We start from the raw sequence: 16,345 nt of genomic DNA on the forward strand, positions 1-16,345 counted from the left end.
GTCACTGCGGGGCCCGAGCCAGACCAACGGTTCACAAGACCGGGCACGCCGCAGCAGCAACGGCGGCGGCGTCGCGCTCGGCCATGGTCACTAGCATGGCCTCGATCCTGGACGGCGGCGACTACCGGCCCGAGCTCTCTATCCCGCTCCATCACGCCATGAGCATGTCCTGCGACTCGTCCCCGCCCGGGATGGGCATGAGCAACACCTACACCACGTTGACGCCGCTCCAGCCGCTGCCGCCCATCTCCACCGTGTCGGACAAGTTCCACCACCCGCACCCTCACCACCACCACCCACACCACCATCACCACCACCACCACCACCAGCGCCTGTCGGGCAACGTCAGCGGCAGCTTCACCCTCATGCGCGATGAACGCGGGCTCCCGGCCATGAACAACCTCTACAGCCCCTACAAGGAGATGCCGGGCATGAGCCAGAGCCTGTCCCCGCTGGGCGCCACGCCGTTGGGCAACGGGCTGGGTGGCCTCCACAACGCGCAGCAGAGCCTGCCCAACTACGGGCCGCCGGGCCACGACAAAATGCTCAGCCCCAACTTCGACGCGCACCACACTGCCATGCTGACCCGCGGCGAGCAGCACCTGTCCCGGGGCCTGGGCACCCCGCCCGCGGCCATGATGTCGCACCTCAATGGCCTGCATCACCCGGGTCACGCTCAGTCCCACGGGCCAGTGCTGGCACCCAGCCGCGAACGTCCACCCTCGTCCTCGTCGGGCTCGCAGGTGGCCACATCCGGCCAGCTGGAGGAGATCAACACCAAAGAGGTGGCCCAGCGCATCACCGCCGAGCTGAAGCGCTACAGCATTCCGCAGGCGATCTTCGCGCAGAGGGTGCTGTGCCGGTCTCAGGGGACTCTCTCCGACCTGCTCCGGAACCCAAAGCCGTGGAGTAAACTCAAATCTGGCAGGGAGACCTTCCGCAGGATGTGGAAGTGGCTGCAGGAGCCGGAGTTCCAGCGCATGTCCGCCTTACGCCTGGCAGGTAAGCCCAGAGAGTCACCTGGAGCCACGCTGCCGGGGGCTTGTGGCCGCGGGTCAGCGCACCTAGCACTTCTCCGGGTTCTCTCCTGCTATCCTCTACACACTTCCTGTTCTTGACTTTATTCCTTGTTCCACTTCCTTTCTCTCTTCTTCCTCTTCTTTCTGCTCTCCCTTCTGTTTTTCTTCTTTTCCTTCCTCCTTGTCTACAGCTTTGATCTACCGACTCCCCCCTACACACACACACACACACACACACACACACACACACGTTTCATTTGCCTCCCTCAATGTGTCAATTTTGCCCTGTCTTTCCGAGGCGAGATGGGGTCCCCGGTATCCACTAGGAGCCCTCTTTTTCCAGGACTCACGGAGACCAGGTATTGCCCTTGTCCAAAACCTTGTGCACTTGAACACTTGCTTAAACAATACATTTCAGTTTTCCAAACTGCCTAGTCTCCCTGTATGGAGTCGGTTGAAGGGCTTTGCTCTTCAGAAGAGAAAAAGATCTCTCTGTTCTCCTACCCACCATATCAGGCAAACTTCTTTGATTATTGGCAGGAGTCACACACAGCCTTGCCCACACCGGGAACTGGTGGCTCGCTAGACTGTAAGCGCTTCCTGAGCCCTTCTTCGGCCTTGGCGTTGGCGCAGGGATTTTCTGACCCAAAGAACCGACTTGGGCTAGCTCCCATGTCACTGTCCACAGCAAGGGGAGGGTGCACGGATGAGGGTCTGGACTGCCACATTAACCTCCGGGAGAATGGGGGAAGAGAAACTAAGAATGGAGAGCGCTGTGCCTCACTCGCCAGCCACCCTTGCCCCGCTCCTAGCGTTTGCTGGGATTTGCCGAGGTTTGGCTGGGCTTGGAGAGAGGTTAGGCGCTCTCAAGGAAGAGGTGCTGAGAAATTAAGATGCAGGTTAGTTAATGCATCTTGGCCGTGGGCTACAGGCTCCGCCTTTGCATTAAGCGGACGCTGATTGTGCGCGTCGCGCCGCGGCGGGGAGGGCTGACGACCTGCGGGAGGGGACGAGTTGATGCGCTGGTTACATTGTTCTGGAGCTGCCTTGGCTCTTTGTGCCTCCTCTAGCGGCGGAGCCGCGAGGTACAGCTCTCTATTGTTCTAGGAGCACAGACACCTCCTGCGTGGGCGGCGGGAGCTGTAGAGAAAAACGCAGCAGTGGCTGCGCCTTTCTTGCAGTTGCGCGCTTTTGTGCGCACAGAGCCAGCGAGGTGCGCGTGGCAGTTGCGCTGTCCTTGGGATCCAGCCGCGGGCCCATAGGGTCTGAGTGTCCAGGCACCCCACCTAGGAGGACACACTGTACCATACTGCAAACAGGGTTGGGCAGCTTCTCTTGGACTGGAGCGATCTCTCGGGGCCCGCGGGCCATCAGGGGGATAAGCCGTAGTGGCAGTGATTTCCATAGGCGGGGACAGTGGGACTCACGCGGTTCTGTGGGTTCTGAGTCAGCCGCACAGAACGAGCTTCCGGAGGGGAAAGCACGGCTTCCTCTCCCACGCCCCGGGCTTTCCTCGCACCGCCCAGCCTGGCTTATGGGGTGCGCTCTACCGACACCGGCCCGGCCTGGGGGACGTGACAGACAGCATTTTCACCCAGGCTTGGGGAGGGGGCGTTTCCGATCTGACCACCTCAGCCTTTGCCTCCAGCGGCCCCACGGTGATGATCTGAGAAGATAAAAAGAAAACTAGCTTTGCCCGAAAGAGCTTTTTCAAATCGGGGAACTCCAAGTACTTTTGCTTGCATTTAGAAGTCTACTTTATCTCTCTCCTTTAGCTTAGTCTTCATCCTCTCCTACATTTTTCTCTGATTTGCTCTTGGTTCCTAGCAAAGATTAAGTAGTGAATAGATAGTAGCGGTGAGTTATAAATTGGAGATTTACTGACAATTCCCAACAGTGTGGTTCCCTTTTGTCTTAGTCCCCCCCTTCCGCCGCCCCCCCCCCCCCCAGTCTCTCTCCTGAGAGCTCTAGCACGTGCTAGCTTCCTGGACATAGGCGGCCAGAAGGAACTTGGCAGCTGGTCTTTGGGGGGTACAGTTAAAGGCTGGATGACAGCTATTCCATTCCAGCCCATCTCAGAGCGCTGTCGCCCCCTCACGCCTGTGGGGGAAAGGACAGAGCTTAAAAAAAAAAAAAAAAAAAAAAAAAAAAGCACTGCCTTCCTGCCTATGTATCTGAAGGTGGTGTGGCAAGTCATATTTTACTGTTAGCACTCCGAAATGACCCCAAGCTTGCTGGGTTGAAGGATACGTGTGGCAATTCTGCGGGAACCCCACCATTGAGAGTCCCAGGATGACTCCTCTGGGGCTTTTAGGAGGAGCCCCGAAACTGCCTCTGAAACTGCCTCCTTCAGAGAGTGGGAAATTCCTCCTGAATGCTTCAAGCATTCAAATTTGGTGTGTCTGTTTTATTACCCCAAGTTGAAAAGGGACAAGAGCTTTAGCCTTTTTATCTGGTCATTCTATCAGCAACTACAAGCGTGTTGAGTGGTCATTATTACATAGAAGGCTTTTCAGTTTGGGGTCGGTAGATCAGTCTCTTCAGACACTGACACAGAAGCTGGGTTGGTAAGTAGGTATTATGTACTCGGGAGCACGAGGGGACTGGAGCAAATGGAGAAGAAAAGCTGAGGCCTTCTCCGCCAGGAGTATCGATCGATTGGAATCATCCCACACTGTTGGGCTCCGGTTCCAGGGGTTAAACAATCCTAGTAGCTCCACAGGGCTGCTGGGCCTTGTCTCCCAGCCCTGTGCCTAGAAGTGGTGCCATCCACCCCCTCCCCCCCACTCCCGCTCCACACAAGGCTTGCTCTATCTATCTATCTATCTATCTCCTTTTAGTTTCCTTTTCTCTTCTCATTTTGGGCCCCTCTGGGTCTTGCCAGAGGCCCAAGCAGACAGGGGTTTGAGGGACTTACGAATTAAGATGTCTGATTTGGACCATCGCCTGCAAACCTCACCCTTAGGTGAAGCACACCGTCACAACAGAAGCAGGTCCTTCCTCTCCCCCTGCCCCCCTCCTGGGTGTATACACAGCTCAAGGTAGCATTTCAAGAGGGAAGGGAGGAGACGACAGGAAACTCAGATTGCCCCAGCACTAGGCTTCAGAGAAATGGACTCCAAGTGCGAGATTTCGTTTGGAAAGGGTGGCAGAGGCAGCAACTGCCCCCAGCTGGGCCTCTTCAGGGGTTTCCCAAGGCTGGCTCCCATAGGGCAGTTTTTATGAATTGTGGCAGAGGCTGGGAGGACACACTCCCATGGGTTCAAGAACCGACACTCTCCAGCTTGCCCAAGAAAAGCCTAAACCAGTGGTTCTCAACCTGTGGGTCGCGACCCCTTTGGGGGTCGAACGACCCTTTCACAGGGGTCGCCTAAGACCATCGGAAAACACATATATAATTACATATTGTTTTTGTGATTAATCGCTATGCTTTAATTATGTTCAATTTGTAACAATGAAATGGGGGGTCACCACAACATGAGGAACTGTATTAAAGGGTCACGGCATTAGGAAGGTTGAGAACCACTGCTCTAAACCAAGGCACAAACAGGAACAAAGAGGGAGAGAACCCAGGCAAGAGCCTCGGTGCCCCACCGAGGAAAAATCGAGGCCCTCAGTGGCGGGAGTGTTGCCTCCAACGCCCAGAAGACAAAGCAGAGCCCTCAGCCCTTGACAACATACCCTGTAACCCGGCTCCCGAGTGGTCTGCTAGGAATCTGCCTCCAGTCCCAGCGGTGGACAGATTCCGGCCCTCTTCGGGCAGCAACTCCCGGTGGCCAATCTGGAGCCAACTCTGTTCCCGCAGCAGAGGGCTCTTAACCAACCCGACCAGATGCCGCCCGGGCCACCTGAGGCTGCAACAGTGAGCATGGCAGGGCACCAACTGTGTGCCCGTCTGCTTCTGAGTGGGGCAGGGAGGAGGGTGTCTTAGGGTACACCTCCGACAGGCACCTCCTAAATCAAGGAGAGGGAGTGGGGACTTCATTCGCAGACCTCTCCCCACTCCACACCCCCCACCCCAAGGCTCCCTGCCTACCTCAGCCCAGCTCTCGCTACATTTACTTCGGGATCGTGGCCAAGAGGCCACAGGCAACCAGGTCGGTAGGGAACACGCGATATTTTCGCCTGCTGGATAGTGGGATTAATAATTAAAAAGCTCTCGCTACTGTCCTTGCTTGGTCAAGCCCCGAGTGCGGGTAGAACACCTCCCCAACACGCATTAGGGTGGACGGGAGCGGCCCCAGGAGGCGGGATGTGAGGAGGGTAGCGAAGCCGCGCGAGAGACGCAGTCCAGGCCAGCCGGCGCCCTGGACGGGAGAGGCTGCGCATTTATTTTTATTCCAGGCTTTCCACTGTGTGGTTATGTCACTTTCTCAAACAAATGTGTATATGGAGAGAGATCGATGCTGATAATGTTTAGAAGATTAAAAGAGCATTAATGCTGGCAACAATAACGTAAACGTGTGGACCCAGATTTCATTGATCTGGAACCTGATCCGGCGCGTTTCCAGTAAGCCCGACCGTTCCCAGCAGAGCGCTCGCCCCGGCTCACGCGCTCCGTGCCGTGCTGCTGCCCCAGCTCCGGGCGGGTTCTCGGGTCTGCCTGCAGCTCCTCCCCGGAGCAGCCCCAGATACCCGAGGCTTTCTCTGGTCGCAGGACTGCCCGCCTACTTCCCCAGCTCCCCTGCGCGCACACACCGCTTCCTGCGTTTTCTGCGCTCCCGCTCCCGCCACTGGCTCTGCAGGTGGTTGTGTGTGGGCTTTGCACCAGGCCCTCCCAGCTTCCTTGTCCTGGAGGAGTCCTCTCCCCCTCCCCCAGGCCCCTACATCTGCTCCAGCAGGGCCCCGGGCAACTTCGTTCCTCCATTGAAACCATCTAGGAAATTCAGTCACCCCCTTCATATGCGGGAATAACCAAACCCTACTTTGCAAACGTCTCTAAGGCTGCCTGCTAACCCCGCAGCTTCCGGATCCGTGGATCCCCTCTCATCCTTGACTGTTCTCATTAAAAGAGAGAGCTCATTCGCATTAAATGTCCCTATTCGCAGGCTTTGCACACAGATGCATTAGTTGGACAATTAAACGCAGCTTGATGACAAAGGCCTGGGCTTCATCCCTCAGAAATGTCTGCTCTGCAGCAGGCCAATTAGACCAACCTGGGAAAAGTCTTGTTTCCTACCCGGGCTGGGGCGGGAAGGTAGAAACCAGACTGGAAGACCTCTCCACCATGCCCTCCTCTTCCCTCCAGCGGGAGAGAACTGGGGCTCTCCTCTAGCCAGGCAGGGAGGTTTGCCCTGGGTAACCGGTCCTGGCCAGAAAAGAAAGACCACCTGAGCTGTTCCTTCCTGCCCACACCCTGCCAACGGCTCCCTTGCCAAACTGTGGATTATTCTCCCAGAAAAAACAGTAAAGGTGAATTTGACTAGAAAGAAGGAAAGAGGTGAGATAGAGTGAGGGTGAGACGAGAGCTTAATTGTTCTGGTTTCTTGAAATTATAACTCCAATTGGAGAAAGTTAAGCTTTTCCTTTCAGAGAAGGTCTCAGAAGGAAAGGAATTTTCTTTCCTTCTCTAAGAATGAAATGAGAAAAAGGAGGAAGGAAAGGAGGGTGGGGGAGAATTGTTCTGCTTGGAGTTGTGACAAAGGATCAATGGGTTTTTCTTTCTGTCCTCCCCTCACGAGGGTCATCTTCCCACCAGTAGCATCTGTTTAAGAAGGGAGCTTCGATATAGCTTCCTGATTCCTAGTAGAATGTGCCCTTACCCCGCTCCTGAAAACCACTGTGAACTAGGTCAGGTGATCCGTGATCAGATACAGAAACTGAAGGTAGGTGCTTTCCTTTGGTTAGGCAGACAATTGCCCCTCCCCACATGCCCCACAATAAGGATCCCTATGTTCTCCTTCTCTGAGGCTGGAATGGCATTTTGGAGAGTGGGGTCTTAGACTCTCCCCCACCCCCATCTTAGAATCCCAAAACAGGGTGAGAATCCTGGTGAGCGGTGAGGGTGGGGCAGAGGGGAAACTGATTCCCCCAGATTCTCGGTGTCTCCAAGAGGAGACTGCCCCACTCCCCTCTTGAGCCAGGTCTGCACCGAGGCAACAGGGACCTGCCCCTCATGGCTTACCTTCCCCACCCCCAGGCCTGAACCCTGAGAGATCGAGAACCTGCTTCTCCTGCTGTTTCAACCCCAAACATCATTTTAGGGTCACCTGTGGGTTTTCTCGCCATTAGAACCTTTTTCTAAAGGAAGATTAGAGGAAGAGGTTTGAGGAGTTCTCAGGAAGAAAGTACTGGGCCCTACATGCTATGGCTGCTGGTGATGGTGGTGGCAGACACTGTGTTCAGGAAAAGTGGTATCATGTAGGGAGACTCCCTGGAGAAATGAAATTCTCAGAGGAGAAGCAGAAAGATTTTGTTTCTGGGTTCCTGCCAAAGGAAGGGAAATGAGGAGGGAATTAAATAGAAATAATTGTCTGGATAAAGGGCCCTGGGGAAAGGGTGAATATTGAGGCACCCTGGGCATGAAACTTCAAAGACCCTCTGGATTATGTTCACCCCTGACCACTCACAGACCCTTGTTTTTCCTGACCTGGGGAAAATTGCTTCATCCAGGGGGATACTTTTCTTGTGGGGAGAGACCATGATGAGGAAGCCCAATGGGGCCATTTATGCTGTCAGGTGCAGAGCCTGCTGAAGATGGGCTGGGGGGGGCATCATCACCCCTCATCACCCAATCTGCCCCCCTAATCCACTTCAGTGACTTCGAGAAAGGCTTTTTTATTTCCATGTCTCAAGATAAAGACTGAAAATAAACATGCACAGGTTTTTGAAGGGACAGGAAGGGAGGAGGTAGGGAAGATGATTGAGTAACTCAGCCCACCTGGTGCCTGAAAAGGTGTAGATAGGCAATGCATAGAGGCAGGCTGCAGGGCGTGCAGATAGGGTCTCACTTGAGGGGTAGGGTTCCTAGAAGCTGTGGACATTTGTTGTGAAAAACTGCCCATGCACATTTTCCCAGAGGGAAGGGAGACTCTGCCTTCCACCTTGACGCCTCTCTCGCCATTTGAAGATCCATTACTCTTCTGTAGAAAGCAGACTTTGTTTGGGTTGGAAGCACACCTCCAATGTAATTTAATCAGCATTGGACTTTGGCTCATGTAATCAAATATACATATACTTTCTCCTGCAGGAAGAAAAATAATTTCTCTGTAACTGCTATTGACTTGAAGTCATGTAATCTCTGGAAAACATCACATTTTTAAAGGGAAAGGTAAAATTAAGGGGAAAAGAATCCAGTTTTAGTGGTTTGCCTTGTCATTGCTAAGAGAGCCAGTTACCACCTAAGAAAGGGCAGAAAGAGCATTCTAGAGCTCACATACTTGTGCTGCTGCAATTGTAGATATTTCACTTCAGATTCCTGTGTTGTCAGCCTCCCACATTTATTTTTGTAGGGAACAAGGTTGACTACCTCACCAGATCCCAGGAATTTGGGCTTTATATTTACATTGTGTCACATGCTTGGAGGAATGGGTTTCTTCCATTTTTCTACCCTGTTTGGAGAAGCCACAGAGAGCAGCAGCGGGATCCCAGTGGACAGCAAGCCCCTTCATTAAAATGATTGGTAGCCATGCCAGCTCACTCCCCACTGCATCCCCAGGGCCTTGATCATGGAGCTCTGCCCTAGAGCATCCCTCTAGATCAGGCTTGGACTCCCCACCCCCAGGGCGAGGCTCTGGGCTTTACCCAAGTTGAGTCTGTTAGGGAATCTGTTGTAAACACAGATCCATTGATTTGCATTTGTCAGAGAGTAAAGTTAAACCAGTGAAAAGAGAAGCCCTTACCCTTTTATGTAGGGCCAGGGAAACCTTTCATATTGATCCTATTGATCCAACCTTTCCCTTTAAGGAAACCACATAGTTAAAGACCCTCGTTCAATAGATTTACCCTTCGCACTTGTGATATTCCTTTAAGTGTTCTCATCTAGGATAGCTGGGCATTAAGCCCACACTCCAAACCAGACAGAAATGAAAAGAGAGTAGGAGGGGAGGGGTCAGGAGGCAGAATTGTGGGAAGTGAAATTGAATCAAACTGAAATGTGTAATGATTTGATTGGGGGTGTTTTTCTCATTCTTCTAAGATGACATGCAGAGATAAAGACAAAATGGATGTATTTAGCATCTCTCTTTTTTTTCCCAACCAAAGAAAACCTGTTTACATGCTAGAGTAGCAACATTTGTGGAACATCATTTTCCACTGTAAAATTATTTCAATCAATCCACTGGCTTGGTTCATTTAAGCTGGTTCACTTCAAAGCGGTAATACTTCCACAAAAATTATTTTGGTTCATTTGTAGCAAATCAGGAATAGAATTGTCCTCAGACAATGCAGTATTTTCTGGGGGCTCTGTATATGAGCATGGACACTGAGAGTGGGCTTGGAGTTGTGTGTTCTGATGGAAGTGGGTAGAGACTAGGGCAACAGTAAGGTACAACTTTTCTTACAGAGCAGTGTAGATGGAATAGGAATTGCTAAATATTGCTCAGTCTTGCTTGTGTTTGCAGACATGAACATGAAAGTCCTCTTTGTTTCCAGAACTGTTGGCTCGATCCATTTCCTTTCTTCCTTGACCCTTTGGTTCTGTGAATAACATCCATTTGTGATTTTTTTCCCCCCAACATGGTGCATGTGCAATTCCTAATTGGTTATCTCTTGGGTTGTGTTCAGATATTCATGTTTGTTTTATGTGATTGAAAAATATTAATGATTCCTTAGGTGAGGTAATGTATTTATCTGCTGAGTGAGTTCAAAGGGCAGAGTTCAGCTTTGGTTCAGGTTAATTGAACAGGAAGCAGTGAGCTCTCCAGGCTGTGTTTAACTAGAGTCCCTTAAAATATCACACTCAGCAAACACACAATTTCACTGCCCTCATCCTGGAGTCTGATGTAAGAGGCACAGATCAACTTGGGTTGCCTGTTTAAAACCCCAAAGCAAAGCATAGCAACTGCAACAAAGCCCTAGAGTCCCCCTCAGGGAAGAAGAGTTTTCTCATTGGCTAATTGCTTTATTGGTAGCACTGACCTGCAGAGCAGCTGCAGGGGCCTGGATGAAGGCTGAGGCCTCAGAATAATGTGCTCCATTAGAACAGGGCAAGACATTTTTTGTTTACTCAATTGGAGCACCCTGCAAAGTGCCATTAACCCCGGCCCAACCGCGCTCCTGCTGCAGAAGCCAAAGGTCAGGCCAGTCAGGCTGTAGGCACAGCTAGCTCTGCCCTGGTAGGAGGGAGGGAGCATCCTGCTGGCATTGCCCTCCCCAAACTTGGCCCAACCGAGTGGGCCCCTCCAGGGCTTTGAGCACAGCAAGCAGTTACAAAACTTATTCACATTTCCCAATTGCTGAATCACGTTATTGATGATTAAACAATTTTGATCTGAGTACCATCAATCACATCAGAAAAGAATCCTCCCACTGACCCTTTCTTTTCTATTTATGTTCTCTTCATCCCTGTGAGTTACAGTAAATAGAATTGTGCAAACGCTGCTTTTTAGCAGGAATATAGTCTGGATAAGTGCTTGGATCAAGAGGAAGACAGACCTCCAAACAGGGCTGGGGGGTTGTTTAACAGAAAGAGGGTTGGGGTGGACTCAGCAGTTAAGGCTTCCTCGGAGAGCACCTTGAACTAGAGTGCCACCTGCCGGGAGTCATCTCACTGCAATGAGCCTTGCATCTCCCACAAGGCTCAGGTCCCTTCCTCTTCCACTTCGTTCCTAGATCTGGGACCCCATTCCTCATCCTCCTGACCACTACCTATATTTTCCTAGACATTTCTTCTGGGACTTATTCCTGGTCATTTGGGTCTCTAACTTCTGCCTTTTCTCATTCATTGCCAAAGAGAAATCAGTGATTCTGCTGTGTGCGGTTATAGTCTGCACATTGAGAGAATAGTCTCCTGCTTAGATGGAAAGTGCTTGGAGAAAGAGGGGCAGAGACAGAAAAAAAAATCCGTGGGAGAGGAGAGGAATGGTTATGTGTGTAAGAGAAATGGTTCAATTGATGGTGCCAGTGAGGGCTATACCAACTGTAGGGTGTTCTGAAAAGGTAAAATATTGCACAAAAGTGAGGGGGTAGGAGAGAATTAGTATGAGCAGGGAGGACATCAGGAAAGAGATATGCCAAAGCAGCGAGCCAGAGGTGGGCTCTGTGAAATCTCCTGGGAAGAGAAAAAGTGAACCAGGCATTTTGCAATTGCAAAGAAGCGAGCCAATGAGCTAGACTGGGAGCCAAGCTGTGGAGCTGGCTGTAGCTCTGTGGGCGGCAACTGTTTCCAGACTCGGCTCACATCGATCAGACCCAAAGCCCCTGGCAGCCTAGCGCCAGTGGGTGGGTTGCTGACTCCACGCTTGGGCGCAGGCTTCAGCACCACGAACAGCGCCATGGAGAGCCCAGAGCCAAGCGCTCGGGGGCTGCAATCTGAGAGAGTTTCCATCTCAACCCGGAGCTGGGCCCTCTATGGGGTTAAATCCGGGCAGCACCCTGATCAGTAGCTCTAGCTCTCTAGATCTCAGTGCCCTTCTCCACACCCCCTCCCCGCCCCCCAGACTAAACAGAGCCTCAGATTTTCCTCTTGCACCCGTGACTCTGGTTCTCTAAGGAGATCAGCGATAACAAAGGGAGAGGAGGCATTGGTGAAGACAGGACAAAAGGTGCTAAACGACCCTTTCCTTACAAAGAGGAAGACCATTACCTTTTTTTTGAGTGGGGGCTGGAGGGATTAAACTATTTTCACGATGTTCTGCCTTCTGCAGGCACTGATTGCTGCTCTCAACATGATATTTCAGATTTCCTCTCAAGGTTTACAGTCTGGTTGCCCCACCACCACCACCACCACACACACACAGGTATACACAAATGGATACTTTCTCCCCGACATACTTCTGATTTTTGAAAACATGGCTTTCATTATATTAAACAATACTGTCACTTTATATCAGCAAAATGTTGAAGGGAGAACCAGCTACAAGACAGCACTATCTCCAAAAAATCTAGAAACCAGGTTTGATTTCTTGAGAGTCATCCTTGATGGAGTTCTCTTTAAGAAGTGTCTCTCCACAGCTGTTTTGGGCCAATGGTTGAGTCACTTCCCCCAAGCCACACAGTGGAGTGCTATGGCCTTGACCAGGGTGGGAGCTGACATTAGGCACTGACCCCTGACTCTGGCTGCTCTGCTTTGTGTTCTTATTCCAGAGAAAAGAGGCAGGTGGGTCCTTTTGGCCTATAATTGGGGACAATTCACATCTTTATGCATTTCTAGTAAAATGGCCTTTGCTTTCCCAAAGCTAATTAAAATGTAAAACTCTTGCTTTATTTCAAGGAATTTTATACTTCAAACTTAATTTATTACTAAAGGGAGGTGGAGCATAGGAACAGACAAGTGTGTCCCCTTTAAAAGAAAGTCAAGGGTATGATAAATGAGATTTTCTTCCCTGTGACAATTCATTTTTAAATTCCAAGTGGCTCTTGGATGAAAGGAAGAAAAAAATCCAGCCAAAAATTAATCTGGTAGAGCATTGATTCTCAATGTTGAAAAAATAATTTTCTGTGTTTAAATATCTAAAATTTTGCTCTAAAAATGAATAGGAACATATTTGCGAGAACATATTTGAATCAGATGTAAGAACTTGTTTTAGATCTGTTTAGGAAACACTGATAAAAGCAGTTTCTTCAAGCTGTATGATCTTTGAATTTGCACTATCAAAATCTTTTCCAGTAAAATGGATTTGACAGTAAGCAAAGTCCTTTTTTAAAAAAGGTTTTTGTTTTATTTTGTTTTTTAGCAAAGTTCTTTTTTAAAAGTCTTTTTTATATGCATCACTGCATTTTATTAAAAATAAGGCAGTCCATAGACACAGATAACAGTATAGTGATTACCAGAGGGAAAGGGGTGTGGGCGAAGGTAGAAGACAGTAAACAGGGGATAAATGGCTTGGGGTGGTGAACACACAATACAATATACAGATGATGTATTATAGAATTGTACACCTGAAACCTACATAATTTTATTAACCAATGTCACCCCATAAATTAAATTTAAAAATAAAGCAGTCTACTCGGCAAGATGGCACTAAATGCATTTCTCATCTAGTGAACTCAATGTGGTTTTAAAAGAATATTTTGACAAGACTGCTGTGTAAACAGGACCTCGCCTATAGTCTTCTTTGATTTTAAATACTAAAAAGTGTGTAGAGTGAAAGAACTTTGTACTTTTCTGAAACAGTATGATAAATTCCTAAATCTAAAAGGTTTTTTAAAATCTTGGATTCAGTTGCCTCCTAATGTATGCCTAATGAACTCAGTGGATGAGTTCACTTTAGTTCATGTTCAAGGCACAAGAGTGAATTCTTTATTCATTCCCAATTCTAATCCCTCTCATCGTTTTCTAAAAATTCCTCTGAAAAGGAAGAGACAGTCTTCCTATTGAAAGGCCAATTCCTTGACCTGATTCTGGGCCCCTGCCTCTCCTGCCTTCTTAGGACTCCAAGTTTTTCTGTGCTCATAAAATACTTCCCATCAGTATTTTTGTGTTTCAGTGTCTTCTGTTTTTTTGTTGTTTTTTGTGTGTGTGTGTTTTTTTTGTAAATATATTTTTATTGATTTCAGAGAGTAAGAGAGAGATAGAAACATCAATGATGAGAGAGAATCACTGATCAGCTGCCTCCTTCCCGTCCCACACTGGGATCAATTGATTGAGCCCACAACCCAGGCATGTGCCCTGACCAGGAATCGAACCGTGATCTCCTGGTTCATAGGTTGATGCTCAACCACTGAGCACACCTGCCAGGCTCGTCTATCTTTTTTTTTTTTTTTTAATGTTCCCCACAACACCTGTTCTAGCTTTATCTCTTCCTTCCTTCCTTTCACTTCTAGAAAGAGTTACTATAATTCAGTGCCTATTTCTAACCTCCTATTTCAGGCCCAGTACTTTAGTCTGGTTCCACCCACACCTGTTTACTAAACCTGCTCTTACTAATGTCACTATTGAGGTGTTTGTAGCCAAATCCAATGGATACTTCTTAGTTCTTAATCTGGCCTCTCCACAGAATTTGACACACTGCTGACCACCTTTTGCTTTCCCTTTCTTCTCCTGACTTCTGAAATACTATACTCTCTTATTTTTCTTTTTAACATTCTGATCGCTCCTTCTCAGCCTCCTTTCTGGGCTCCTCTTGCTCCGTCCAGCTAGCTCGGCATTCTGGCCCAAGCTATTTTATTTCTGCACTCAGTGAACTCACCCTGGGTAATCTCATCAATTGGTTTACTATCTCTCTACACTGAGGACTGCCAGTCTCTCTCCAGCCTTGATATGTCTCCTAAGCTCCAGATCCCTATTTCCTTCTGCATCTGAACATCTTTGCTGCAAGTCCACAAACTCAGTCTATCTCATGTTGCTGTCTCCTCGCCCCCTTCACCATTACCACCATATACGAGTCTCTTATTTTATTCCCTCTCTCTTTCAATAACATCACCTTGTACACAGAATCTCAAGTCAGAAACCAGTCATTCTGGGGGAATGGTTTGTATATGTGTACTTCTGTCTGGCCTTATTTTCTCGCTCTCCTTTTTGAAAAGGGATATTCTTGTCTATAAATGTTTTGTTCATTGATAGAAATATTAGAACAATTGAGTCTGCAAACACATTAGCAAATCAGAGAGACTGGTTTCCCTTTTGAAGTCATTTTAATAATAAGTAAAGTAGTCCTCACCAGTTTGGCTCAGTGGATAGAGCGTTGGTCTGAGGACTGAAGGGTCCCAGGTTCAATTCCAGTCAGGGCACATGTCCAGGTTACAGGCTTGATCCCCAGTGGGGGTGTGCAGGAGGCAGCCAATCAGTGATTCTCTCTCATCATTGATGTTTCTGTTTCTCTCTCCCTCTCCCTTCCTCTCTGAAATCAATAAAAATATTTTAAAATAATAATAAGTAAAGTAAATTTGCATATAAATGGTCATTACTTGATATACAGCAAATTCCTAGATTGTTATTTATTTAAATTTACCTGTAAAGAGTAAAGAAAAAAGCCCTAGCCAGTTTTGCTCTGTGGACAGAAGATCAGCCTGCAGACTGAAGGATCCCAGGTTCAATTCCAGTCAAGGGCACATGCCCAGGTTGCGGGCTCCATTCCCTGTAGGGGGCATGCAGGAGGCAGCTGATCAATGATTCTCTCTCATCATTGATGTTTCTGTCTCTCTCTCCCTCTCTGTTCCTCTCTGAAATCAATAAAAAATATATTCTTTAAAAAGGAGTAAAGAAAAAAGCCAGAGGTCAACATCTTATATTGATATGTTTACCCTCTTTCTCATTTCTTTATCTTTTGGCAAATGAGTACATAAACAAGTTACTTAGGATCCTTGAGACCCAGTAGTTCAAAATTTTTCAGGGATGTTAGACATAGTTTTGCATACACAGTACTGAACTAAGTAGTAAAGAATAGAAAAAATTAAGTAGCTTTTTTTAAACCTTGGATTTTACTGGCTTTTAAAGATTTGAGTGCATAAATCCTCATTTACCTTCACAATACCCATATGGCATTGAGTGAAAACAGATTTTATTATTATGTCAACTTCAGTAAGAAACTGGAACTAAAATAATTTGCTAAATGTCTTGTGTGGAAATTCTATATTGCCTTGTGATATTTTTGTCTTTTTTACAGTTATGCTTTGACATTCATTTTACAAACTATGAAGATCAAGTGCATATGAACAGAACTTAGTGTTAATTTTAAAACATTCTAAACCAAGCATGTGAAACTCGCGGCTGGCGTGCGGCTGCGAGTTTGACATGCTTGTTCTAGACTTTTTCTTCTTGCCTTTAGTTGAATGCATTGCTGTGCTGCATGATAATTACCAGTAGAGATGCGCAGTAAGCAATTGACTGGAGTGACTTTGTGTGCCTTGCATAGACAACCAAGTTTTCTTTGACAAGTAGGCAGAGACAGGAAAGTTTGGCCACAGCAGGAGGCAGCTCTGAGGCCTCTCCGAAAAGCCTTGGACTCCCAGTCAGAGGTCGAACTCTCCTCTGGCTGGGGCACCATGGCCTGGACAGGGCTGGCACCAAAGGGCACACTCCTTTATTCTCTTCTGCTCAGTGCCCTAGCCTCCTCTTCTGCCATCTTTCAAAGTGGGAGCAGGAGTTAGTACTGCTGAGCTCACCCCTCCCTGACCAGTTTTCCATCTAGAGCAGCCGTGGGCAAACTACGGCCCGCAGGCCGGATCCGGCCCGTTTGAAATGAATAAAACTAAAAATAAAAAAAAAAGACCGTACCCTTTTATGT

At 48.6% G+C, this 16,345-nt stretch overlaps 1 protein-coding gene across 1 annotated transcript in view; it reads left to right on the forward strand.

Annotated features, from left to right (window-relative positions):
- Positions 1-16,345, forward strand: part of ONECUT2 (one cut homeobox 2) — a 60,572-nt gene that overhangs the window by 794 nt on the left and 43,433 nt on the right. Inside the window, exon 2 of the mRNA XM_006087131.3 lies at positions 23-1,002. Within this exon, the coding sequence (XP_006087193.2) occupies positions 23-1,002 (980 nt within the window). The remainder of the gene's footprint in view (positions 1-22; positions 1,003-16,345) is intronic.

The sequence above is a fragment of the Myotis lucifugus genome, unplaced genomic scaffold (genome assembly GCF_000147115.1).
Source record: "Myotis lucifugus unplaced genomic scaffold, Myoluc2.0 scaffold_36, whole genome shotgun sequence".
Taxonomy (NCBI): Eukaryota; Metazoa; Chordata; class Mammalia; order Chiroptera; family Vespertilionidae; genus Myotis; species Myotis lucifugus.